At 47.0% G+C, this 26,955-nt stretch overlaps 1 protein-coding gene across 3 annotated transcripts in view; it reads left to right on the top strand.

Moving 5' to 3' along the window:
* The window catches only part of LOC1278795 (serine-rich adhesin for platelets), a 36,035-nt gene that overhangs the window by 6,336 nt on the left and 2,744 nt on the right, over positions 1–26,955 (top strand). The window contains exons 3-10 of one of the 3 annotated variants that reach the window (XM_061641239.1): positions 9,405–9,493; positions 18,877–20,132; positions 22,553–24,623; positions 25,358–25,692; positions 25,763–25,859; positions 25,942–26,148; positions 26,220–26,638; positions 26,726–26,909. In XM_061641239.1, the coding sequence (XP_061497223.1) occupies positions 19,081–20,132; positions 22,553–24,623; positions 25,358–25,692; positions 25,763–25,859; positions 25,942–26,148; positions 26,220–26,638; positions 26,726–26,909 (4,365 nt within the window). In that variant the 5' untranslated portion in view covers positions 9,405–9,493; positions 18,877–19,080. The remainder of the gene's footprint in view (positions 1–9,404; positions 9,494–18,876; positions 20,133–22,552; positions 24,624–25,357; positions 25,693–25,762; positions 25,860–25,941; positions 26,149–26,219; positions 26,639–26,725; positions 26,910–26,955) is intronic. The other 2 variants (XM_061641240.1, XM_061641238.1) reach the window with 2 other exon arrangements.

Below are 26,955 nucleotides of genomic sequence, written 5' to 3'. Positions count from 1 at the left end.
GTGTTGTATCACATACTCGATTCCAACTTTGGGTGGCTTCCGCGATAAGGCGAATAACTGTTTAAGATATCGTTTGTTTCTACCACATTGCGAAGAAATTCGCCAACTATTTTTGCTGAAAGAACGCAAACCCAAGGGACGCACGCAGAGAAATGCGTGACCTGATCTGTAGCATGATTAACCGGTAAAGCACGTCCCTGTAGATAAGACCTTTCTGGCTAGGGGATACTTAAAACATGAGGCAAAGAACACGTGAATGGAAACGTCCTGTAAACCCGTGCGCTCGTGTTTTTCACTGACCAACACAATGCGGCGCCTACATGCAATTGTGTTTTTGTAACTCAAAACCATTTTTCGAGCGCTGGTTTTTGGGGGTCGTTTTTTTAGATTCTGTATCAGTTGCATTGTGTTGGGGCAAGTTTTTTGATCCTATCGGGTGAAGCTTTTCTTTTATGGTGTGCCAGCTCACCAAATTTGACTGGTGACTGGTACGGCAGCGATTGAAGGGCATCGCCAAAGTGGACGGATAGCGCCACACCATTATTCATCCGACTTGGACATTAGGAAATCCTTTTTCTTGCCGAGACCTTCACCAGACACGAACAAAAAGCACAGTTTTTGTGTAACATCCTCCCCCGTTCACAAAACACGCAGCTTATACCGTGGCAGCACATAAAAGCTTTTAGATCTGGGTCGTCGTAGTACAACCACATCGCGGGTGGGGAGTGTAGAGGGAATCGGGTACTGGTCTTTTTTTCCTCCCTCCCGTTAGAGCGCACGTCAAGTGTATTTTCAGTGAAATGATGAAATAATCAACCTTCTGTACAGCGAGAGTGTTTTTATTTTTTTGCAAAAAACGGGCTCCGGAGTTGGTGGCCGTTACACTCTCTTACCAATACCGACTAACGCTCGGTAGGCGTTCATGTCATCATGGCGCTTATCGCGTTTGCGTGTTGCATTCGGAATGGTTTGTCTGCTGTTTTTTACTTGATCTTCCTTTTTGCTTTGCCCACTTTTTCGGGGGGCGTCATATGCTGTGTTGGTGGGTGGAAATTTCCATTCCAGCAATGTCTATCACATGGCCTTCCATTCTATCGATTGTGCATGGCTTGGGAAACAAATGAGAGCACTTCGAAGCAGAGCAGTCCTGAGAACCGGCGATACACTAACCGGTGTCCTTCGGTGACCGGGTCGCCCGGGTTTCGTGTTTGGGTTTGAGACTTCCGTGACACGAAAGTGTGCTGCTTGCCTGTGTGGGATGATATATGCAATGTCCCCGATTGCAGACGCATGATCGATTGAGCCCATTTTGATTCGTTTACCCTCGAAGTTCTGCTGCGATCGAACCGTGTCACTTTTACTTCGTTTTTCGACTTCGTTTGGAGGAATTCGGAACCGGAAATTGCTGGGAAAAGTACTTCCATGCCATGGTCTGCTGTTGAGTTTGAACGGAACCAATTTCACTATTTGCTTTACTGTTTCCACAGATATATGTGTCAACATTTGTTTAGTCTACTAAACGGAAACAAAGAACCCCAAAAAATCAATCTCTTCGGATTCGGATTGGAGCAGTGAATGAAGATGTTGGGAAGTGGAATAGATTTGCTGTATGTATGTATACTAAGCTCAGTAGGGCTACCTCATCTATTACCGTACCGCAGTAGTTGAGCACGACGACACCGAGAGGGAATTGGGCAAGCAAATCGGTTGTTCGGTTGCGATTAAACGCGTGGCAGCAACACACCCTGCGGCATGGGATTAACCAAGATGCTTAAACAACCATTTGTGCTGTCAACCGAGCTTTTGCATGGGTTGCCTGGAGGTTGGGCCATTACCGCTTCTGGGCGTGTGTTTGCCACGTTGGTTAAGCAAGCCGATGTCGTTAGCCAGACAGAGACAACGTTCGAGAGACCGTTCGAGTGAAGCATATTTTTTTACCTTTCCTGCTGCAACTGCCTTTATTTTGGTAAGTGACTGAAGGTGTAATTTACTTCACCCCAAAAAAATCCTGATTGACAAAGAAAGAGTTAAACTTTAAACTATGGGGATTGGTTGTTGGTACTCTGTGCTGGAATGCTGGAATGCTGGAACGAAAAACCGATCACTAGCTAAATAAACAACTGTGACGATGAACTCTCAAGAATAGGCTTGGTTGATCGATTCAATTGTGTGGGAACAATAGCTTTACATAGTGACACAAGACATTATGTACAGTTTTTTACTCACATAAAGCAAACCTCTTGCTCATTTGTTTGAAAAATTTGCAGAAATTCGATGAAAAAAAACAACACTCACTTTCATTTTCATATAACCCTTCCTACGATTGAGATAGCTTCCGCCTTTCCCGCGTTTTTACTGGTGTCTTTAGTAGCAACTTCTTCGTCCCTCAAGCAACCGATATTTGTGATTAGTACTACTTTTTGTTAAGCTTTACTTGTTTTTTTTTCACACCTCGTGTACATTTTCATCATTTTTCAAAGATTGTGTCGTGTTAAAGAGAAACGAAAATGGACGCTTGCAGCTTTAATCTTTGGCCATTGGTTGTATGCTGTCAGCGTTAATGGGTAGCTTCAATTTTAGGAAACAGACTGGCGTGGATTCGTGTACGATGGATGGTGATAGTAAACGGGAGGCGGCAAGCTACAACTTGACAAGAAACCATACCATTGTGTGCCTCCTCCCGGTATTAAAGGCATGTGTGACGTGCATGTTACGCTGTGTGTTGTACATAATAATGCAAAAAATGAAGGTTTGCATGACACATAAAGGTATGGAGGATCGGACAACATAGTGTTGCATCACTCGAATGCAGTTAAGTTTTGAACAACGTGTGAACAACTAGGGAAGTAAACGATTACTATGACAAACGATGGGTTGTTAGCGTTTTTTTGGTGCTGGGTAAGAAAAATAAAAACAAATTGTAATGAATAGAAAACTTAAGGTTTTTTCTTTCTTGATAGTCATAGAAGAGGTGATCGTTGTTGTAAGCATAAGTACTCAACAAAGCAGAATAGGGCAAACCAAACCTCAAGCAAATGAGCTTTACATATTGAAATAACTTTTGATTTGTAATTCAAGGTTTTCTCCATTCCCCATTTCAGTTCAAAACTCCCTTTACGATCAGCTTGGAATTTAAGCTGACTTTTGCTACTTGCCATAATAAAAACTATCATCTATTACTTCCTCTCTCTCTCTGTGTTTGGTTCCAGGTGAGATTACCAAGAACTTCGCAGAAAGTTGTTGCAAAATGCCCTCCAAAGCAGCAGCAGCGACCTAGTTAATGGAAAGATAGAGGAGGAAGAAAAACCAACTGCAAGAAGTCGTTTCATCGCATCCTCTCAGCAAAACGGGTCCAATGTCAAGCAACAGTTTACTATCGTTTGGAAATGGAATTGCATCGGAGCGTCGTAACTAACGTCACAATCTTTCCTTTTTCTTGCCCTCATGGCCGCAAACCATTTGGCGTCTACTTTGACGCGCATAGTGAGCGGACTGTTAGTTCATCCGGAGCGCAAGAAGTTGTTGTTTCCGGACAGCGCGTCTGTTGTGCCGTTGCAATTCCTACCATAAGGGGTGCGAAGAAGCTACTAGAAAGCAAGAGCTTGATCTATTACCACCGTTTGGTTTGTGTGTTAAAATTGACGTATTAGAGAAAGATACATGAGTGTTAAGAATTGCTCACAATCCTTTTCAATAGCTCAGCAGTGCATATTTCTTGCAAGCAGGAAATAATTTGTTTTAAACATTGCCGAGATCAACTAGCATCGCTGAAGTTTTCCTCTCACGCGTAGAGGAATTCATCCGCAGCGTCATAGGCCAGTGCAACCGTGAAAACCGGTTCGCCCGAACCAGAACTCGCTGCAGGAAAATTGATCTACTTTTTTCCACTTGTGTGCACCGCTCCTGGGACTGTGCTTGGGTCATAATAACAGCGACACACCGGCACAAACTGTTTCCACGCGGAGAGTGGAGCGAAAAATCAGGTCACACAACAGATGGCTATAGAGTGGAAACCTTAGGGAGACCTACACCAAACCCGCCGGACATCGGTTCCCGTTGGAACGTTTTTCCACCGCACAGCGCACAGTTTTACCAATCGATGGAGAATTGGAGCCTAGTTCATGTCGCCTATCACTCCCGTCGGTCGGGCTGAAGTCGTTGCGCGTGCTTGTTTCATAATCACAGCCACACATCGGCACGAAACAACCTAGCATGGCACGTCGCCTCCGTGTGTATATCATAATAATTCCATCGATACAACTACACCCAGGTGCGCGCAAGCATGTGCGGTTTGCAGTGTGCGGAGTAGTGTGTTGCAAACTCTGTCGCCCTGCCAGTGGCGGGCGGTTATGTGCTTTGCCCAGGTCGTCTAGTTCTACCCTTGAACCGGGCGCGTTGCACATTTTTTTCCCAACAGAACCCTTGGCTGAAGGAGGAATGCTTTTGGGGAAGGCGCGTGAGTGTGTTTGCGGCCTATCGCTTTTGTCACATTCTGTGCCGCCGCTCGGAAGTGGCCTGGGGATTCGTGGTGTGGTGTTTCTGCCCGGTGGTTAGCTCGTTGTTCTGGGATGTTGGGAAACTTGGGCTGGTAGATGTCGAAGCTGAGAAAACAAAGCCTACACGGTTCGACAAGAGCACTGCAAAATAGTTCTCATCCATTGGGGTAGGTGGATTTGCTGCTCGTGCGCTGTCAAAAGCTCACATAGTAGGATTAACGATCGCCACGCAGCATGGGCCTCGGACAGGTGGAGGATCGTGTTACGGTGTCGGCATCTGTGGATTGTACGCCAAACAATAAGCATTAGAATGTTTCCGTGCCGGAATTTGAATCTATCTATGCAGAGGGTGTAGGAAATGAAGCAGGGGTAGGATGATTTATGAGACTTTTAATTAAATGCGATTGCTAGTATTTGGTCTAGCGGTTTTAAAACTGTAACAATCACCAAACATACCAGAAAAGAAATTTTCTTTTTGAGATTGTTAAATCATTCTATAGCTTCTTCCTAAAAAAACATCTGGTGCTCTTGCATGTTGCATGAATCGTTGGAAATGTTTGGTACCGTTGGCAGTTCCAGTAGCCACTAGGCTAGTAGTGTTCACAAATTTGTAAAGCAGATGTACATAGAAGAAAAAAAACAATTTAATGTCTTGTCGTAAATTTGTGTTGTAATTATTATTCCCAGTTGCCATAAATGAGTTCGCTTGCCCCGTCAGCAGCACTGTTGTAGGTGTTGACTGACCCGCGGCGTCTTCTCACGGCAGCGGCCAAGCTTCACTTCACCCACCGACGGGCGGGTGGGACCCAATGAATTAATCATCTTTTGACAGATGGCCCAAAACAAAACTTGGGAAAACATAGCTGGAGACTGATTGTGTTGGGTCGCTGTTATCGCCATGGCAATCGAATAGGATTGCATGTCTGCAGGGCAGCTTGGTTTCTGGCACTAACGCGCCTCTTAGCTAATGAATGGGGTTTTGCTTTTTTGGACGTTACATTCCAGTAGCTAGGCGCTAGGGTCCATTCTTCTCATCCCACGGGAAGCAGGTTAAGGTGTCGAATTTAGAGACCATGTGAGCTGGGTCAGCAAACCTTGGCCACCGTCCACAGCTTGCTGCATGTGCTGTTGGTACGACAGAAACGGCCCGACCATCATAACATCTTTCCCTTGCGTCACATGGTTCCATTGCCGGTGGGTAGTGGAGGTTGGTGCACTTCAAAAATTATCTCACTGATAAGAATGATTGGATTGCACATACGGTGGGGCAAAAACGGTTACGAGGGGGAATGTTTAGATTGTGGGTGCTCTCCAAAAGTCCAATTGAGCGCCGGCATCGGTATCAGTACACGCATCTAGAGGGAGAGTGAGCGAACGTGCTGAACGTGATAAGAAGTGGAGGCGCGCAAGCATGAGTAACATCGAAAGTCCGGGACGATTAGGGAACCTTGGGCAAGCCGAATCGCTACGTTTGCTGCAGTTGTTGACATAGCCCTTATCCCGGTCGGTCTGGTCGTGCTCGGTTTGACAATTGATTGTGTGGAGCGTGGGCTGGAAATTCGTGCGAATCGTGGTAAAGCCATGAACAGCAGGCACCTTGAAGAGATTACAGCTTTAGTTGGTCAATGTTAAGTGAAGTGACCATATGGAAGGTTTTTTTTGGGAACCTTCATCAATGTGTGAAGTAAAGCAGTGTAGGCAGAACGGTAGGGTAGTGACCATGAAATTGTTGTTTCCCATCTTTATTGTGATAAACGGGTGTGAGTTCTTGTAGGACATTCTGTTGTAGATTAATTGTAGCTGTTGAGCTGATACTCTTATCGAGACATTCAACGTGTCTTCCGTTGCATAGGAACGCTCAAGGAATATTTATGCAATAGTAGCACACCGTGGGTTGACTTCACGTAGATCCTGTAGAAGTAAATCATTGCACTAGTTGAATAATGCATGTCGAATTCCTTATAAGCCAACTGGTGCAGATCTGCCGACAAGATGCATGCAGATACTGCAAATGCAAACCGTTTCACTTCGACGCAAACAACCATTACCTACCGTGGGTCCCATTAGTTCGATCGCTTCATTAAATCTGATGTGACTGCATCAGTGTGGAGCAAAGCGTACGCAAACCTAATGGTATGGCTAACAGGTTGCGCCCGTCAGCGCAGAAGAATTTCTTCCGCCATTCACCGAAATGCTGAAAAATGTGCTAAAAATTAAGCTACCCAAACCGACATTTGGTGGGGGTTCATCGAACCACGGCTACGAACAAAACCACAACTATAGAACCGCAACCATCACATAACACTGGTGTGCTGATCGTTACCTAGTATACGTCCGCCTCCCTTCTTAGTGGTTAGCGATGGTTTAGTGGTTTGGTCAAAGCTCGGCAGCCCTGAGTGCGCGCGTGCGCGCTTGTGTTTGTTTCCTGTTTATTTTCCACGCCCGACAAAGCACACGCGCCACCACCACCATATTGGGCTTTTCCTTCGATCTTTTCCATTCGATTCATGAGTGGTGTAGCGTGATCACACAGAACTTGTTGCCTCCCTTCGCCGGCGAAAAGTGCACCGTGTTTGTGTTTGGAACGGCGGTAAGAAATCCAGTCGCTACTGGGCTGTAGCACAGATTGAGCGAATGCTCGCGAGGTTCGCGAGACGGTTGAAGGTGTAACCCCGCCAGTTTCACAGCTGTGGCAACGATCAAAACCAAAGCGCGAGCAGTCGCTGGTGGATAAGTGACGGTGTCTGTACACCATCGTTCGAGCGTTAGGAGAGTGCACGGTGGCTACGCCACAGTGTATGAGGCAAAACAAAGCTCAGAATAGCGCGACGGACGTCGGTGGCGTACTCTGGATGAAGCAATCTCGTTTGCTACCGTTGATTCAATTGAAAATGCAATCCAAGCAGGCGTAGACCTTCGTGCACCACGTGCTCTCGGACCACCACATTCGGCTAACGGAATTGAAGTGCAGTGTGAGTGAAAGTCTGCGCTACTACCAGTGCAGTTCCAGTCTGTGTTCCAGACAGCGGCTAACTGAACTGGCAATAAGGCGATGAGGGCTCTTGTTGCGTGCTTGGGGAGGAAAATTCTAACATATCGGTAAACGGATTCCAGATCGTGAATATGGGTGTATGTGTAAATGTGGGTTAATTAAGCTGAGCTGAGCCGTTGCGGTAGGTTTCCGTGTATATCGACCAAGCATGTTCCCGTTAGGGGCGATTGTTTCCCGGTTGCAAATCGAAAACAACGAATTTCTAATCTTACGGTGTGGATTATCCCAATAATCAGCCCAACAGTAGCAACAGTGGCCGTTGTGCTGACCGATTTACATGTCCGAATGCGTGATGACACGCTCGTGGAGATTCGTGGCAAGATGCGATCACGAACCAGAGAGATGTTCATCACGCAGGTAGCTTCTACCATAAGTAGTCTACAGACAACAAGTGATCGCGTGGGAAACATCTTTCCCATCACGCCAACATCTTTTCAGTCTTTATGTTGTAGCATTTTGTGAGGGGTGGGGTTAGGGGTGGGCGTATTAATGCTCTCTTCTTGGACGTTATCGCTGACAATCTGAATTTACATCAGATTTTTGTTGATCATCCCCCGTCTTATTGCATCAACAAACTGTTTGTTTTGAAGCAAATAGAGGGCGAGTTACCTAATGAGAAGAGTGCTTTCAGGTTGTATGTACTGAAGGCAATAATATGGATGTAAATCATAACGAAATTCGATAGAAAGTGTCATGGACAAGTGTTGCGATGTTGGGAAGAGTATGATGTTTTTTTTGTACCAATTGTTGATGGTGGTTCAAGATAAAAATTAAACAAGTTATTCAATATGCAAAAGTAAAAAAAGTGAAAAATCTTCTTGACTGAAATGGTTCTTCATTTGTTTGCTGCTTCTTCACATTATCTAATCTCACGACACTCCAGCAAAATGGGTGGCTGCAATCACCGTGCGTACTCTTGTTACGCTTGTTACCTAATTTTCTCTAATCAAAATTGATCCTCTCCTTTGGTGCGACGGCCTTCGTAGACACATGTAGACTCCACACAGTATCATGGTTATATTGTTGACTTTATTATTTCGTACAATGTCCAACGCCCTTGCAGTTGCAGGATGTACGAAGTGGGGACCTATTTTTAGAGTGGACTTCATTTCCGGTTTATAACCCGGGTTTGTGTGTGTGTGTGTGTGTGTGTTTGTAGAATAATTCAACAATTCAACCCTAATGATTCATTGAAAAGCCGGAGATAGTGTCACAATTCATTGCCCTTCCATTTGAACTCGGGAAACATCTGGTTCGGCAAGGTTATTTGGATCTGAACCGTTCCAGCTCAGCCAGACAATTTTAGGCTAAGTGTGGCAGGTTTGTTAAACCAGTGTCCTAGTGAAGTTGGTTGGTAGCTTCCCGAGTGACACTGAGACCGGATTGCACTGGTATTGGAAGGTTGTCTTAATCACGCATTATACGTATACGCCGTTATAAGCGGTTGTGGTACATTCGATTTTTCTTAAAACACACATTGTGATGTAGCTAGAGAAGAAGGTTACAATAGTCCTGGAGTATCGAATAAAGACCTTGGAATAAAATGAAACGTAGATGAAGATCGACACTAGAAACTGGTTTTATAAATCGATATAATTTGTTCAACATCACGTTTCTTGTTACGCGACGTTCCGCAACATCCGTTCGATTTGGCTAAGGTCAGGTTTTGAATTAACAGAATGCGATAAATTTGCTACCCTAATGATTCAGCTTGAACATCAATAAAACTTGGATATTAATTGGATATCATTTCCGGGGAGAAGAGCGTTAAGGCGTAGGATTGTTGATCTTGTGTTTGTTGTTAAAGAAATAACGTCAAACATTAATTTATTCTTTTATTATTTCTCTCGTTACAGGTAAGATGATTAACGCATGAAGTTTAATGTTAAAAACTAGAAAACTACATACGTAAAGACTGCTCGATCGATCCACACTATTTGCTGAGGTAAATGATTCATTTATAACGCTGTACACATAATCCATCAGTTCAATTATAAGCGCAATCGCTTTTCGTGCTGCGCAAAAGTGTCGCAGAACAGTGATCGTTACGATTGAACGCTCCGAGTCAGCACGTTACGGCACGCGGCTATTTGACGCTTCGCTGACCGAGTAACTTGACCGAGCGCGTTTGCCAAACGGCTCCGTCTGGGGACACGGGTACAGGGTAGGGGCAATTTTGGTTCAAAGTTAAAATGTTTGCGCAAAAGAAACCGAAACCTCCCGATAGGGCACACGCCGGAAACTATCAATCCGATCCAATCAAGCTAAGCCAACGATGGATCGGTTGCATGCAGCGGTGGTAATTAGACGACATGGCAATGCGATCGCGTTCAGTGCACTCAGAAATCATCCCGTTCCGTTTTGGAAGCGGACTGGACTAGAGATTGGAACGAGTTTTTGCCAGCGAAATGTAGCTGTACACCGTTCACATTTGTCGAACGGTGACAGCGACGACGTGGCGGTGATTCATGGCGGGACCATGCAGACAACGCATCGCATCGCACCAGAATGGAATGCGACCATCATTCGCGTCAATGTCATCGATTGTGTCCATCGTTACGCGCTACCAGGTTCAGCGTGACACGCGTTGATCTATTTTGGATCGATTGGCACTTTTATTTGTTTACCTTCGACTGCCTTTGTATCGACCCAACAACCTGCGCTTCGGGGCTGATCGATGTCCCTCGTTGTGCTGCCCATTCGATCAATTGATAATTGGCAAACGAGTGTACCGGTACGATAAACCGGGGTGCGATAAATCATTCGGTAAGGCTAGCGTCATTATCGTACATTGCTCGGCGTCACCATTGACACGAATTCAAAATGGTTTGCTGTGGAAGATCGGTTGTGTGTGATGGAGCGATCGTCGTCGACTTTTCTCGTTGTGCCGGTAAATCACCAAAACAAGTATGGAAGCATAAAAAACAGCTTAATTACGGCAACATACTTACAGGATGGTGCTCTTTACTAAGTTCCTTTACAAGCGCTTTCTTCGTCATGTTGTGTTCAACATCTTCCCCCTCACGTCACTCGACCGGATAGTGAAGCGAAGGAAAATACACTCTCACACATACGCAAATATCCGGCGTACCGTCATAGAAATGATATTCCGTGCTCCGCTTGTGCGCTGACCTCGAAATTAAGCGGTTTGAAAAATTGACCCACAGACCTCCAAACTGGGCGCCAACATTTTCATTCAGAAAGTATGAAGCCGGGTGCAATCGATTCGGAATGGTTTCGTTGGCGGTACTAAGTGTGGCCCCGAGATGGATGGGATGCAGTCGTCTCTGCCACACGGCCTCCCTTTCCTTTCCTTTTGCAGTACTGTAAAGAACCAAGCGCGCATCATTACGACGCCACGCATAATCTTTACTAAACAGCCATTTATGCCGTTCCTGTGCCTCTCTGCCCTTTCACCGATGGGTTGGAGGGGTGGCCCGATGATTCACGACAAGGTACCTTAACCTCCTTAGACCCGGGCCATTTGGGAGTCTCGTTAGCCGTGAAGTGCCGAGCGGGAAACAAACCATTTTTGTGTGTGCATTCTTTTCTCAAACGGTTTCAAATTAAAGTCACTAGCAAAAAATAAACACACAGCATAAAAAACGCCAACTACCCGGTGTGCCTAGTTTAAGCCCACAATGCGCCGGGCGTGAATCTGCGGCCCATCTCGCGTGCACGCCCATGGGTAAAAGGTGAGGGAAACAATTGTGTTAATGAGCTGCGCACAAGAAGACTGCCGCTGTTGCGTTGGTGCGTTGTTTAGCGTGCACACAAACTCATCGGCTGACTCGAATCGAATCCACGTGATCGACGAGCGATGGTGCCGCTCCAACTGCAATTTGCATCGTATGCGTGTTCCCATCGATGTGATATGTACAGAGTCTAAATGGTTCGAAGGTCAGTGGTTATTTTACAAGAAAAAAGTACTTTTCACGCACTACTCGCTCTTCATAGTGGTGGTAGTGTGTGTGTGGACTATCTCTCGCGCGGCTCCGCCTCAAACCTTTACGCAATTTCGATCAATGCTCCTCGCCAGCCACCCCTTGCCACCGTACTTCTTTCATCTTTCTTTCGGCTTCTAATCAGGGTCAGTGGTTGTAATTGTGCGTGCAATTGCATGCGTTCCATTACGCTGCGCTTGCGGTTCCGCGGTGCAGCGTACGGTGGTGCGTTCCGATGCAATACTGCCTTGGGAAGTGACGTCTCGGGTCTCTTCATCACCGCGGAGGTCGCCGTTTGTTGGGTGGTGGAGAGCAAATGCCGGCGATAATTACTCAGCGTGCGCGGTTAAAGCAGCGCGATCTAGTACCGTAACAGATCGAACGTTAATTTTAATGATGGTGGCTTTTTATGTACCCTTATAAGATCAAATCGGCTCAAACCAAGATGTTAGGAAGAATCCGGTGTCGGCTTTATATAGTAAACCTAATGACTGATGAATTCCAGATAAAGCTGCTAAACATAGATCCCTTTTAATTATGTTTCAAGGCGAAAATATATGTTTTTAGGTTAAAATACAGCAAAAACATCAAGTCATGTCAAGGTCTCGCGTAACAGTATGTATTCATAGTTGCAAATTGTTTGTTCTCAGAGTCAACTTCTTAACACCTTCACATTATTGTGTTACGTATAATAGAATTGCCTGTTGATTGATTATTAATTCACACAAGTATGGATCGTCGCAATCCCGCGTCGCCCGACGTCCAGCTCGCCTCCACAGCAAGAAGCCTGAGATAACGAGACAAGCTCGAGCTGTGTACTTATTTGCATGTACAGTGGACACGTTTTGCATTCTCAGACACAACGTCACTTACTGACAAGATGTGTGCTTGTGTGTGTTATTTGTATCGGTGTACGTGTGTGCATTTGTATCCCAAGAAGCTGATTGAAATCATCAGAATATCCAACCCAATAGGTCACCCTTGTTTTGTACGAGACTTTACTAAACGATGTAAATCCAAACAAGGACTGAAGCGTAAAAGCGCACACTTCATGGGGCTTGAAATGAGCGGCTTTATATTTTTGGTTTATGGAACGGGCCAGAGGTGTTGTGTAACTTCTACTTTCCATAGTCAGAGCTAGTGTGCCAGTAATGAGAAACATCTTTATTATAAACATAGCATTTTACGTCCAGTTGTGATCTGATCATTTCGTTGATTTCAGAAGTTGAGTTTGAATCGTAATTTACCGCTGTTGGCGATGATTGAAGGTCATCTCCATGGTAACTTGAAGCTAGGTTGAGCGGAACAGCATTGGAACGTAAAGCTATTGACAAAACAACCGTACGTCGATTCTTTGTCGCTGTTAGCCACCTTGAGGCAAGAGTTTGAAGTTTTTCGGCATTTTATGAAATCATTTTACATTTTGTATGCAATACTTTAGATCACTGCTTAAACCACTGCTTTCAATATTCTAACCCAACGCGGTTGCACGTCATCAAAATCAGCGCGTCAACCGCAACGTGTCTAAGCGAATGTTTCCTCAACGCTTTCGTTGGCGCTCAACGCCTGGACGTGATATCGATTCACGTGACTGCCCCCCGGTGTGGTCCTTTCTCTTTCGAGCGTACTGGGTGAGGTTTGGTGCAACGTGTCTGGCAACGTGTTGGGGGCGGGGGGATGATGTCCACGGTGCATTATTAATAATTGGGCTACTTTCACTCACTACGTCGCGTAGGGCCAGTGGAAGTAGTGTGTACAATGTGCCTGCTGGATCGTGCCAGTGATGATATTCGATAGTACCATATGTGGAGCACACACGTGTGTCGTTTTGTCACTCAGCGTAGCAGATGCCTCACTGGAATGGAAGATATGCAGCGGTCACCGGGTGGAAATGGAAAACCAGTAACGGCCTGCATACCCTCGGTCGGTTGTTTTTCTTGCTCCAACATTGCACCGCGATGTGTAGGTTTGAATTGGTTTCGATTCGCCATCCTTTTTCGGATCCTTTCCATCTCGCGTCGCGCTCACTAACCTGTCAATGTCAATGCCAGCGCGGTTTGACGGTTCGTTGCCGTTTCTCCGTTCATTGACGCGCGTCTCAGGTCTATGCCTTCTTTTTTTTTTTCTTTAGCAGTGTTGCGGTAGTGGCGCCTCGAGCGTACTAAGAGTCACGGATGGTGTTGCTAAGGAAAAAAAAACGCAAGGAACAGGCTTCTGCTAATGACCCGCTCGAGGTAATCAGCTGGTGCTGCTGCTGGGCCGGTACAGTGTATACAGTGTAAGGGTTGCCGTTTAAACCTGCTTATCTTCTCTTATGCTGCGTTGTTATCGTTGTCGTTGTGTTTGCTTCTTTTCGTTTGCGCTCAACCACCAGCACCCCGGATCGCACCACGGATCGGTGTCTGATCGATGTAAAGTGGTTCCGGATCGGAAGTAAACATTAAAAAAAACACTACTACTACTACTCGGCCGCTATCCGTTTGGTGACATTGAAAGTTTGTGTTTATTTCGTAGCGGTGTGGGTTCCGAACCGAACAATCGCCGCATAGATATCGAGCGGCCCCGTTCGCGCACACATTTGCATGAACGGTTTATACGCGGTTGGTATTCGGGACGCGTGTACCGGTCCCGTTTGAAAGTTCAAGGGTAACTATTTCGATCGTTGTTTCCACTATGTGGCGTATGTGTTTGTGTGCGTGTTGGTAAAGGAGTTGAATTCGTTTTTGTACTACTTCACTGCAGTTAAAAGGGAAGGTGATGAACCACAATAAATAAACAAACCAATGCTATGCATAGAGTGCACTGCGGGTGGTATACACACATACAATATCAGCTCGTGTGTGTGTGAGGTAGAGAAAGTTTAGTTGGGTTTTGTTTGGATACTGCAAGCAATGATAAAAGGGCCCAGGGGTAGGAAGAGAGTGCATTAAAAATCGATAGAAATGCTAATCAATAATATTCGTCTGCTAAAACGGCGCTGAATGTATTCTTTTATTTGGTGGGTCGCCATCTCCATGTTATATTTAAACCATTTTCATTTCAAACTGTCAAATTGTTAGTTAAAATAATATTTTTCATCTTGCAATAAGTATGTGTTAGAGGGCAATTTAAATGAACCTGTATCAGCGAAATATGAATCAATCATTCGCGCTTACCCTCGGTTAGCCCTGTCCCATTCAGTGGAAAGGAATTTAATACGCCGTTAATAAAAACGTTGCACCACAGCGGTACTACGCCTCAGTATTGAACCGTGGGAGTTTGAACCGCAGACACACAAAAAGAAAAAACTCGCTATACAAATTTGAGTCAAACGACTTGAGTCAACGTCTTGATTGAAATGTGTTGGGTTTTTTTTGTGGTGTGCCGTCGCTGTTCATTTAAATTCTTTACTCATTGTGCTGAGTTCTTTGTGCTTCGGTCCAGCTACAAAACAAAGCCCACAAAGGGAGATGTGGTTCCGAGGGGGAGGGGTGGAGTTTGTTTTTCACGGAATGGAACATATTAAAAATGATAAAAGTGTGTCACCGTTGCATGCAGCCTGCAACCGTTAGGCCACAAAGGCGGTCCGAGAGCCGAGCGCTCTCACAACCCTTTTTAAAGCGTGCATTCATCCCCTAATCGCCGTTCCCGAGACACCTTCGAAACGGACCGGTACTATTAACGAAAGCTGGATTTAGGCTTGCACTTAATAGTTTGGTGTGCTATACTGGGCACACATCAAGCGCGCGCACCATAAAAGCACTATCGCACGAACATGAAGCGCTCGGCGCGACACGGCCAGTGCCGCCGGTGCATTCTGCCAGAAACCGCGGGGATGTTATTTCAGTCCGTTACGGCCGCTCTGTCATAAATATGCTATTAGTTGCAAGGTGTGTTATTTGATCCAGATGTTGCATTTCCCTACACTTTCAGTTGTCGTTCGTGCCGGTTCGATTTCGGTTGTGAAAACAGTTATGAACAGGTAGTATAAACTGGAATGCCGCTTCGGAGGGTACTTTTAATCGTTTGTCTCGTGTGATTTAAACACATTTATAATGTAAAATAACAGCTTAACAAAGAGAAAATAAATGTTTTGGACCGTTCCACGCGAAAAAAGAGAGCGAAAATACTTGAGAGGACTGCCAATGTCGATAGTGATATTGGGCACTCAAACATTTGATCTTAAATGTTAAAATAAATTTAATTTCCAACTCTTTAGTCGTTACATGTGCTAAGTCATTGGTAGTTCATTTAGCTCAAACGATTCAATTTTTTTTTCTTCTTTGTTTTTATTCTGCATTTTATTCTGCAATATTTACGACAACGTTGCCTTCAAACTCAGACCTATTTCCTACACACACCCCTAAAAGAAAACCCAACCTCACGACCTTCCTCTTTGTTTTGTCTCCTGTCTATGTTTTTTCGGATTTGGAAAATTGCCCACTTTCAACACGCCTCAATGCCGAATTTCGCATTTTAAATTTTCACTTTTGTTTTCACGGATTCGATTTTCTTCGATCGCAAAAGACACACGGCTGCTGTGTAGGACAACAGTGCAGTGTCGAAATTCCATTAGCAAGATGAGGCGTTAGAAACCGTCCCGCGCTGATCGAACATTTCATATGCATTTGCACCTGCCAGCAACATTAAAGTTTGGGTGGGAAACCGTCGTGTCTTTGCCGTCATCGTTGTTATTGTTGTTGTTGTTAGTGTGGATTGATGGCCACCGCGCATAGTAAAGACATCACGCAAGGAGAGCCCACAATTAACGACAAGGTGAAAATCGGTCGGATAGCAAATCAATCGAATCAGGCAACAGGTGTCCGCCCGGGGTGGGTTGTGTGAATCCATAAAAAAACACTCCAGCAGCATTACATAGAGAAAGCATAGCTTTTTCCTCCACATACGCGAAAGACGCTACATTTACGCGAAAATTGTGGTTTGCCAAATGGATTTATAATTAGTCACCTGAAGATTGGCATGAAGCGGGGGAAGTTGACGTAACGATCGAGGATGATTGATTTCGTTCCCATTGCTGGCTGTGGTGAGAGTGTGAATAAAAAGAATTGCTTTATTTGATTTTCAATTGTACGTGCCTGCCTGGCATCTTCTTCGTGTGCGATGCAGGAAGAAAGGTATGATTTAAACGATACGGCAAGAAACAAGCCGATTAAACGGGCAACTTCACTTCCCTTACTTTGCACTAGGAAATAAACCAGCGTCGTCGTGGCGAGATGGGGTTGCGAGAGATTAAATAGAAAACCGCCCAACTGGACCAGTTTCGAGCAGCGTGCGTTAACTGGCGGAGCTTTGTGTGAGTTTTTTTTCCACACAGGCACGCGATGCTAATAATGCACGCCATTTGTCATCCGATGGTACAGCTAGACTGTTCCGACGGCATCAAACCGAAAGCCAACTAATGATGACGAGTGTGGAGGTTTCTAACTCCTCTTTCCCGTTCGCGGGGAGTTTTACACCTTTAGGCGATGGTTAATGTGCGTTCTATTACTTGCTGTACCATTAGCTCCACCATGGCTTGCCCGCCGGTTGACGATAATGAAGATGTGTGGTCCTGAAGGAATCGACCCAACACTTACCTGTATGCTGCCTCGCAGATGATCTCGACTATAGAGACAGAAGCAGCATACATTTTCATGATGTGTGAGAAGTTCATCTTTTCATATTCATCAGAGATGATCTTGATCGTTTAAAAAGCACCGAATCATCGCGTGGCTCGATCTACGCTGGAATTCGTTCGTTGTCTTCTACCTAGTCCATGTAGGGGTAGGAAATGGGCCCTGATTTTGTTAGCTTTTTATGGTGCAGACAGTCGTTTCGGAGGATATGAAGCAACCGTGATAGAACATGGTAGTAAGACACGGTTCAGAGCATCGCGCTTGCTACACGCCAGCTGCAATCATTGTATAAAAACGGTGTCAAATAAAACGTTTTCACCACATGGAAAGCGGAAAGTTCGAGAGTTGGCAGAATGACAAAAGCAGCTTGACGTGTGGCGAAATTATTTTTCGACTGGCAAAAATTGTAATGACACGTTTCGTCTGTCACCAACGAGCAAGCGTTAGGCCGCGGTAGAGCGGACTTTAATTTTCCACACCACGGTAAAGAGCGACAGAGAGATTTCCGTTGATTGGCCCGCATGTGTGTGTGTGTGATGTGTATGGCCCCAATTACCCGCCATCCATCGTTTGTCACCGTTGTCAGAGTAGGCCGCGGTAAAGAGCGGAACGATGATCATCCAGATCAAGCGTTTGTAACGATGCCGGCGATGATGAACATGCTGCTGACGACGCTACCAGTGTACAGTTGTTGTCACCAAATTGTTGTACCATCTTTTGAAAAGCCTTTACACATTCTGTAACTGGAATGATGAAGAAACGCTCTGGAAGCGTCTTGATCATGGAGAAGGTTTTGAGCCGTCTAGACGGGCACGTTCGACCGTTGTCAGGGTCGCTATCAGTGCAAAAGCGTACAAGTTTCTATGACGAAAGCGAACGGTTCAATGAATGGAGTTCCGTCGTTCGTAGTAAACACGGGTCGAACGTGTCACCGTGGCACGGTCGGACGTCCGTGAGCCGTACACTAACCAACATCCGGATACACGGTACAAAAACCCTGGGACACACCTAAACAAGTAGTGCATCTCGTAACCGGTTGGAGAAACATTGACCGTACCGACGATCCCTGGCTACACATGGGGTGGTTCGAGGTAGGCCGCAAACACACGACCGTCCAAGTCGTCGCAATCGATCAATGGAAGTAGCGTACTGTTTAATGTTCCCCGTTCCTTTGCCTACATGGATGGCAGTGAAAGTGTAATGCGAAGAAAACATTCGATCCCGCCACGGCTTTTAAATCGTTGGTAATGGGATGCCGAGCTTGTTGCCATGGGTGATGCTGGAATCCGCGTCAACCGAACCCGACACGGGCGAAACGCCGGTCGGCAGATGAAGCAGATGTCGATCGGTATGATCGGGATGCTGATGGAAAAGACATGGTGTAATAATAATGCTCGGTTGGCGGTTTTACTTTCGCACGGATGTAAGTAAATGTTACGCGACGCTGTGGGAAGAGAGGGATAGAGTATTGAACGGAGAAATGGACGGATGGATCGTTGTGATGCAGTCGTTGTGGTCTTCGTCATGGGAGATGAAAATTGACATAGGAAAAAATGAATTGCCTCGAACGGGGTGAACGTCATCGGACCCTGCCTTGCGGACACACGCAGATGGTGGTCATGTTGCAGGTTTTGCCCGTTAAGTCTGTTGGCTTTGGATGAAAACAAATGCCCAACAACAAAAAGATACACTGTTTGTTTTGTAGGAAAAGCTTGTTTGATGACCCTAGAGGCTAATGGTACGCTTTACTTTTCCATTCTTCTTTGCAGGTTTGAATTCTTCGTAATACTTTTCGGCAAGTGCTCCTAGGAACGTGACCGTACTACCATTGGCACCACGAGGACAGAAGAATGACCAGCACCTCACCGAGTGCTACTGTATCACCCTGTAGAGTAGTGTTGCTGTGAGAAAACAGTGGAAACGTTTACAAAGGGTGCTTGCTTACCCACCACGCAAACCCCCGCACAAAGTAGATGTTAGAGCTAAAGTTAAATCGAAAAGCGTCCAGAATGGCACGACTCGTGGCATTGGTGGCACTTACCGGATGTCTAGTGTTGCTCGCTAGCCATCCACCCTCTGTACAGGGCCGTGTGATCGTACGGCGCCAGGCAGAAGAACCCATGACAACCGTCCTACCAAACGACGCTCAAACGGCAGCGGACGACATGCAGGAGTTGACAACCGTGCCTCCGAACGATGATAACGCGGCAAACAGTAAGGTGGCGACAACTCCACCACGACCCAACGATCGTTTCGAACAGTTCCCGGCAGATGGTATGAGCTCGGACAGTGCGACGCTCGAACAGCAGTCTGCCGATGGGAGTGCGGCGGATGAGCCAGTGTCCTCCCTGTCGGAAACGGCCGAACAGCTGTCCAACGATACGGACGAGGAGGCGAGCGTATCCGGAACTACGTTAGCGCCCTCTGGCGAAGAATCAATGGGAAGTGATGCCGAAACGCTGGAAGACGTTGGTAGTGCGAGTTCTGCATCGCAATCATCCTCCAGTCAGCAGCAGCAGGTATCGGATGAGACGGACAGGAGCGAGGATACAACGGAAGTGGCCAAAACCATCGTGAACACGGCCGCACCTGCAATCAATGAAATTACGACACCCGCTCCGACCGCTGCTCCCGCCCGTTCGGTTGTAGCAGAAGGATCTGAAGGGGAGAGTGTGAGCAGCAGTGGTGCCAGCGAATCGGCCGGATCGTCAGAGCCACGTGCATCGGAACCGTCGGTCGAGTCGGAGCAAAGTTCAGTGCCCGAACAGCAGCAAAGCTTGGAACAGTCCGGGCAGCAGTTGGGAACCTTCGAACAGGACTCGCTTGCTGAAGAGATTAACTCCCAGCTTAGGGGCGATGGGGATGATAATGATGATGAGGTCGCCGTCACTACGACCGTGGTTCCGCCGCTTGCCCCAGAGGTCGAAACGATCAGCCCGGCAAGCCCGGCGAATCGCTCCGACGATGGCAGTGCACCGGCCGCAATGGTGTCCGACGGTGCTGGCGAACGGATCGAGTTAAGTAGGTAAGTGATCAACGGACAAATAGCGCACCAAGCGCGCGGATGGAGATAACAACAATGGGGCGCTCATTTTCGGGAGGGCTCTAATGATCGATTGCCGCACCGTTGACCATCTTCGGAATGTTGGGCCAGTTGGGATGGTGTGCCTGTTTTTGTTACACCTTACCAGCGCAGACTCTCTTTCTCTCCCTCTCAAACCGTATCTTACCAGATGGGCGCTGTGTTCAGTACTAATTTCGGGCGCGGCCTCGTTTTGTGGCGCGAAGCGAGAGTGCAGGGCAGGCAGGCACAAGTGGCCGCACTTACGCTCATGATTAAACATCGACCACCGTTATGATTTGTTTTTGGTAGCGCGGGGAGCGGCAACGAGCGCCACAACAACAATAATCGTCTAATTTCATTTCCTATCGAATCTCAATCGCTTCGCTGAGCGCTTTCCCGCGGCCTGGCGGCCAGCTCGTCGCGCATTTGCAGTTGGCGCGTACGCGTGGCCTCGTTTGTTCAGCGCCTCACTCTTTCCTGTGTTGGTGGTGGTAATGAACGAAAGCGAACAAGAGGCGGACAAGCAGGGCAGCTGCGAGCGGGAACATTTTACCCCCAAAAACAGTTCCACCGGATTGACGTAGGAGCTGAGAAATCTTCCTCCTTTGCGTTACGAAAAACTAACACCTACCGATATCGGGCCCAGAAAGGAAAAAAAAAGGTGTGAAAGCGGGACCTCCCGTTCATACGTCGGGCAACATACTCGTTTGAGGCGAAGTTTTCAATGTTCTCCATCCATCTCTCCATCGCTGCGTTTTCTTTTCCCTTCCCTTTGGAAAAGTTTCGAATGATAACCATCGGGGTACCACGCGTTTCGCTTCCACGCGCGATCGTCGTCGCGCCTTTTGCTGCGCTGCTTTTTGAGTGCTTTTCGATCGAAACTCGCCGGCCGATCTGTTATCGTTGTACCGCCCAATTTCTCAATCATGCACTGATTTTCCGACCAATTTTCTCTCCCCCCACGATCTCACATCGGGTCGATCTGGTTTGCCTGTTTGTGTGGGGAGGAAGAAAAGCGAAAAAGTGTTATGGTTTTTTGTTTAATGCTACAAGCCTTTCCTCCAAATCGATCCGTCGAGGTGAGATCGAATCGATCTCTATTTTTCACTCACTCAGTTTTGGGGGAGGGCTTTTTTTGTTTTCTCGGTGTGTCCATTTCGCCTATTGTTCGGAGCTACTTTTGGCACCGATCGTGATTGTTATTGGGTTTGGTATGAAGCTGTTCCGGCTCTGTGTACAATAAAGAGAACACTGTTGTTGAATGATCTATTGAAGCATTAGAAGCGAACCGTACGCAACGTAGCCGATGGTGCCTGTATGATTGCTGCTGGATTTTTTTTGGGCTGTTGTTTCCCCCTGGTCGTTATTTGGGTGCGCCTTTCGTGTAAAACGCATTACGGTGGTCGGTGGAAAATTGAATAGAAATTATGATAAAATTTAGCACAACACAATCAACCGTCGGCCGCACTTGTTGTTCGGCGTTTTTTGTTCTGTTTTCAATAATTTGTCCGTTGTGGTGTATGAAGGTTGCTTCTATTCGTTCACATGATTTCCCCTCCCGACCCGGAGGTAGAAGAGGTTCGTTTGGTTAGTGGCACACTTTATTCGGGCGGCAAACTATGCCAAAACTCGGTCTAAAACAATGTCAAAACTTTCCACACAAATGCGTACAGTACCTTTCGGGAGAGTGAAGAGATGGATGGTTGGTGCTTTTTCTTTGTTATAGTTGCTTGCCGATAAATCATCGATACATTTTGAAAAGTGGGATGATGTTAACAATAGCATACATTTTAGGTCAACGTTTTGGTTTTCTTTGGGTCCAAAATTAAAGCAAAAAAGTAAAGGATCTACAGAACTATAGCAGTTTAATGACTTTGAATGACTTTAGTCTCATAATAAGACTCATAATATCTCAATATATTTAATAATGTTTTGTTAAAATATGAATCATTAAAATGCTTTGGGGGAGTGTACAGCCATTTGCTCATAATCATTATTTATGAGAAAAATTTGCTTTATCAAAATTAACAAGAAATCCACGACGTACATCTATGAATTTCATTTTTCAATCTGGTGTGCTTTCCATTGTGTTTTTTTTCTCGCAGCTTCCCCTATATTTATTATTGGACCCTATCATTATTGTGAACCGGAGCTGTAAACGCTGGAAGAGCCTGTACCGTTTGTACAGGTTTTTCCATACATTTTTTAAATACTTTTCTCGTGCCATAATGGCGCCATTGCCACTGTGCGGTCTAATTTCGTTTCTAAAATTAATCGCCCTTATCACCCTTATTACGCGTACATCTGCCAGCGGTAAAACCGATAAAACGTTTTACCCATCGATGTGATTACACACCATTAACCTTCTTTTCCTTTTGCAGGTACACGGCACCATCAAACAGCTCGCCGGACGGTACGGCACTGCTCAAGGAAAACTCGGCCGTTGAAATCGACTCGTCCAATGACGACGAGGAGGATCGTCTCACCACGGAAGCTGCTTTACCGGTGACCACCCTGTCAGCGCTAGATGTTGCAACGGACGACGCATCCCGCGCAAGCGAAAGCGTAGAAAGAAACAGCTCACTGTCGGTGGAAAGGACGCAGATCGAAACGAACGCATACGAGGAGAGTTCAAATGAGGTGGAACGCAATCAGACGCTGCCGGCTCGTGCCAAGAAGGGCAAATTCTTGGACCAGTTCAACGAGGAAACAACGGAGGACAATGACATTAATCTGCCGAACGGGGCCGCATGGGCGCTTGCCGGGATGCGTATGGTGGAGCGAAAGCAATCGGACGTTGGGCAGGCAGTGAGCGAGAGCACTGAAACGGTACGGGATGACAGCGAGAACGTGGTAGGAAACAATACCCTGAAGCAGCTGATGGATTGGGCCATCATAATGAAGGAGGCAGACTTTGCCAACAGTTCGTTCGTACGCTCTACCGTATCGTCCGACGAGCCTGTCGGTGCAAAGGATAGACGCACGTACGCGAACAAGGTTCCTGCCGTTGAGAATGGAGCGGACGTGCTGAGCGAGGAGAATCGGTTGACCGCGATCGTTACAGAAACCGCACCAACTAAACCGGCTGCAGAGGGTGAGAGTGTGGCGGCCGAGACTGAGGATGGCAATGTAGTCGACACGACATTTGTCCCCTCAACGGAGAGTCCCGATCGCAGTGGACAAGAGTTGGAAGATTTCAAATTTGAAGATCGCTCCACCAGCAGCACCACGATGGCGAATGAGGTGGCGAGTATTAGCGAGAGTGTAAACGCTATGCCAACCACCACGAGACGCACTTATGAGGTTAGCGAGAATGTGGACGAAAGTGAGGTGTCTCCGAGAGTACGCAATACACCGGAGATTCGAACCACCACAACGACGACGACGAGCGCGGCTCAACGATCGGACGTCAGCACGGCGTTCGGCATGTTTGAGGACGTTCCGGTAACGACCTACTCGCCGGCTGCACCGATCCTAAGACGCACTGAGCAAACGACACCTCCAATTCCACTCACCACCATGATCACGCGTATCGCAAGCACGATGCCGGTAAGACGTCTCACTACCATGCAGCCAGACTTTGCCGCCATTACCACCACCGATTTACCGGTGCGCGAGTACGCCAGCACGGACATGGGTAGCGGCGCCACATTCACTACCACGGTAGCGAGTAGCGAATCACCGATTGTGCATGATACTGCCGACTCGAAACCACTGGACCAGCAGGACTCCACGGAATCCTCGGAGGTGAACCAGAATCTGCTGAACCGCACCGAGGATAAGCTCATGGTGGCAACATCGACGGTTGCAAGTGTTACCACCGTTGTACCGAACCTATCCAGCGCAACGCTAACGAACAACGTCGAGTTCGATGACGCTTCCGCTGGCGAGAGCTTGATTGGGCAGTCTAGCGTCACTACGGAACGGTCGGACCCACCGCAGATGACTACCGACGAGTCGGCCGATGATGGCGGCAAGGTTCCGATCGTGTTAGACGACAAGCATGTGTACGATACGATTTCCACTACGGTCGCTGCTGCTACGACAACTACGTCAACCAGCAGCCCGTCAGCGATCACAACAACCGAGAGCAGTTCAGGATCGGGACAGTCGGTTGGTGTGTCGGCGGAAGCGTACACAACACGCCGTACCATCGATCGTTCCATGACGACGACGGAACTGTCCGAGGAGGAATCGGTCACAGAGGAAGACTACATCGAGCTGAACAATGTACCGGCCACTGGTGGTAGTGGTGGTGCGTCGCAAGGTGACGGTCAGAACCAGACGGACCTGTCCGGACAACAGCAGGGAGTCGCACCCAAGCAGGGCATTAACGGTACGACGGAACAATCGCAGGGTGAGCCGGCAGCAGAGGAGGACAGCAGTGTGGTCGTGGCCGTTGTAGCCAGCATTGTGAGCGTGATCGTGGTGCTACTACTGATTGCGGCCTTCGTAAGTATTATTGGTGGCAATGTCGAGGAACCATCTCCGTTATTGGCGCCTTGCGTCTGAGTGACGCAAACGTGTGGATGAGTGTTAGGCGAGAGTGTGAATGGAAACGAATGTACGAGTTTCTTCCGTTATGGTTGTTTTACGTTTTCTTATGGGATGGTACATAAGGTTGGTTTTTGGAGTAGATTACAAATAGCCCAAAAGTGTGGCTGTTTAATTCCTTCTTTACATAAATGCAAGATAATCGATCAAGTTACACGATCGATACTGTAATTATAAACAATATTTCAGAAGAAAAAAACATGTTACGTTTTATATTATAACAACATATTTATGGAAAAAGCTAACTCAAAATCTGTACAAAAATCAACTACTTATAATCAATACGATGAAATATTGGACCTGAATTGTTTTAATTTAATCTCACGAGTACTTGTAAAAGTGAGTGAATTTTAAATTGTTGGAAGGTACTACACATGAAGTATTAATCCTGCTATAAGCTTCTTAGAGTTCTTGCTCAAACATTACACATGGGACCAATATTTTATTTTACTCAAGAAGTTTTGTTTTTAAACTATATTCTCTTGGTTTGTGGGAGTGTGAATTTCTTTACTACCTTTACCTTATCTACTCCGAATTGGCGTGCGAGTATGAACGAGTGCACATAGTGTAAATACTGGTTCCTAACCCCGCCGACCCCTTGGGCAGACAGGTGCACGCTTGCGCTGATCTAGATGTACTATCCGCCGTTGCAGATCGTGTTCCGCAAGCGACAGAATCAGGTCTCGTACGGACAACGCTGCCGGCCGGTCGGTCTCGACGCTTACAGCCTGGACAATGTGTCCGTGTACAACAGCGTGCGGCGCAAGGGCAACACGGCCCGCATGTCCAAACGATCGTACGGCAACTCGGCGTTTGAGGATCCCAACTTCAAAACCAACCCGCTGACGGTGGCCGAGTTGGCCAACATCATCCACAACAAGACGGCCATTTACGACGAGTTCAAGGAGATCCCGAACGTGACTGCCCGTGCCGATGAGGTGCCGGAAGGATGCGAGGATAAGAATCGGTAAGCTTTGTGAGCGAATGTTTTGTGTTGCAATTGAAAATGATCGAAACCCCGTTGCCATACTTCAAAGGTACGCGAACGTAGTTCCACTGCCGGAAACACGTGTTCATCTGAAGCGCATGAATGACGATGAAAAGACGGAGTACATCAATGCCAACTTTGTGAAGGTATGCGCATGCGTCGCTATGATTCTGGGTATCTTGGTTACTAATTATCGTTCTCGTTGCACTTGCTCTCTTGTCTGCGTAGGGTCCCAAAGATTCTGCCAACTATTACATTGCCTGTCAAGCTCCGATGGAGAACACGATCAACGACTTCTGGCGCATGGTGTGGGAGCAAAACTCGAAAGTGATCATCATGGCGACGGATCTGAGCGAAAACGGTGTGGAGAAGTGTGCCGAGTATTTGCCACCATCGGTTGTACTGGACAACAGCCGTACGTTTGGAGATTTCCAGGTGAGGTGGCTCTACACATCCCCAAAGCTTATGCAATCTTTCATATCACATAATCCATTCCATTTGCGCAGCTAACGTTGAAAAACCGTGAAAATAAGGAGAAGTACACAATCTCAACGGTGCACATGCGCCACACGCCCAGCAACAATCTGCGCGAGATCATGCACTTCTGGTATCAGTGGCCGGACACGGGCGTCCCGATCGACGAGTCTTCCATCATCGGCATGCTGCTGGAGGCGCGCACCCACCTGAAGCTGTCTCCCTCGGAGCTGGCCGAGTTTGCCACGATCGTGGAGGAGTCGGAGGAACAGCCATCGGAACAGCCGGGTGTCGGCAATGGAACTGATAACTCTAGCAATAATAATAACAACAATAATAACAATAATGCCACTAGCAATGGGACGCCGGCCGGTGCGGGCAAGGAACCGGCCAGTATCGTCAGCAACGGTGGCACCATGGACAAGCACAAGTCACTGCAGCGAACTCAGGGGTATGGCGTTTGCGTTGTTGTGTGTCGTAGAGGAAGAATCAATGTTTGAATGTGTTCTTTTTTGCTTTCATTTTTAAACCCTTATAGACCACTTACGGTGCACTGTTCGCCGGGAACTGGACGCACTGGAACGCTGGTGGCGTGTGACATTGCGCTGCGTCTGCTAGAGGTGCCGCCGCGCACGGTGGATCTGCCACAGATTGTGTACTACGTACGACGCGGCCGGGCCAGTGCCGTCCGGACACGGGAACAGTATGAACTGATCTACCGGGTACGTAGCACGTTTTGCGTGGTCGGTTTGGCAATGCCGATGCACT

Source organism: Anopheles gambiae, chromosome 2, assembly GCF_943734735.2.
Source record: "Anopheles gambiae chromosome 2, idAnoGambNW_F1_1, whole genome shotgun sequence".
NCBI lineage: Eukaryota > Metazoa > Arthropoda > Insecta > Diptera > Culicidae > Anopheles > Anopheles gambiae.
The sequence above is the reverse complement of the archived record's forward strand: the minus strand, read 5'-3'. Positions and strand labels throughout refer to the sequence as shown.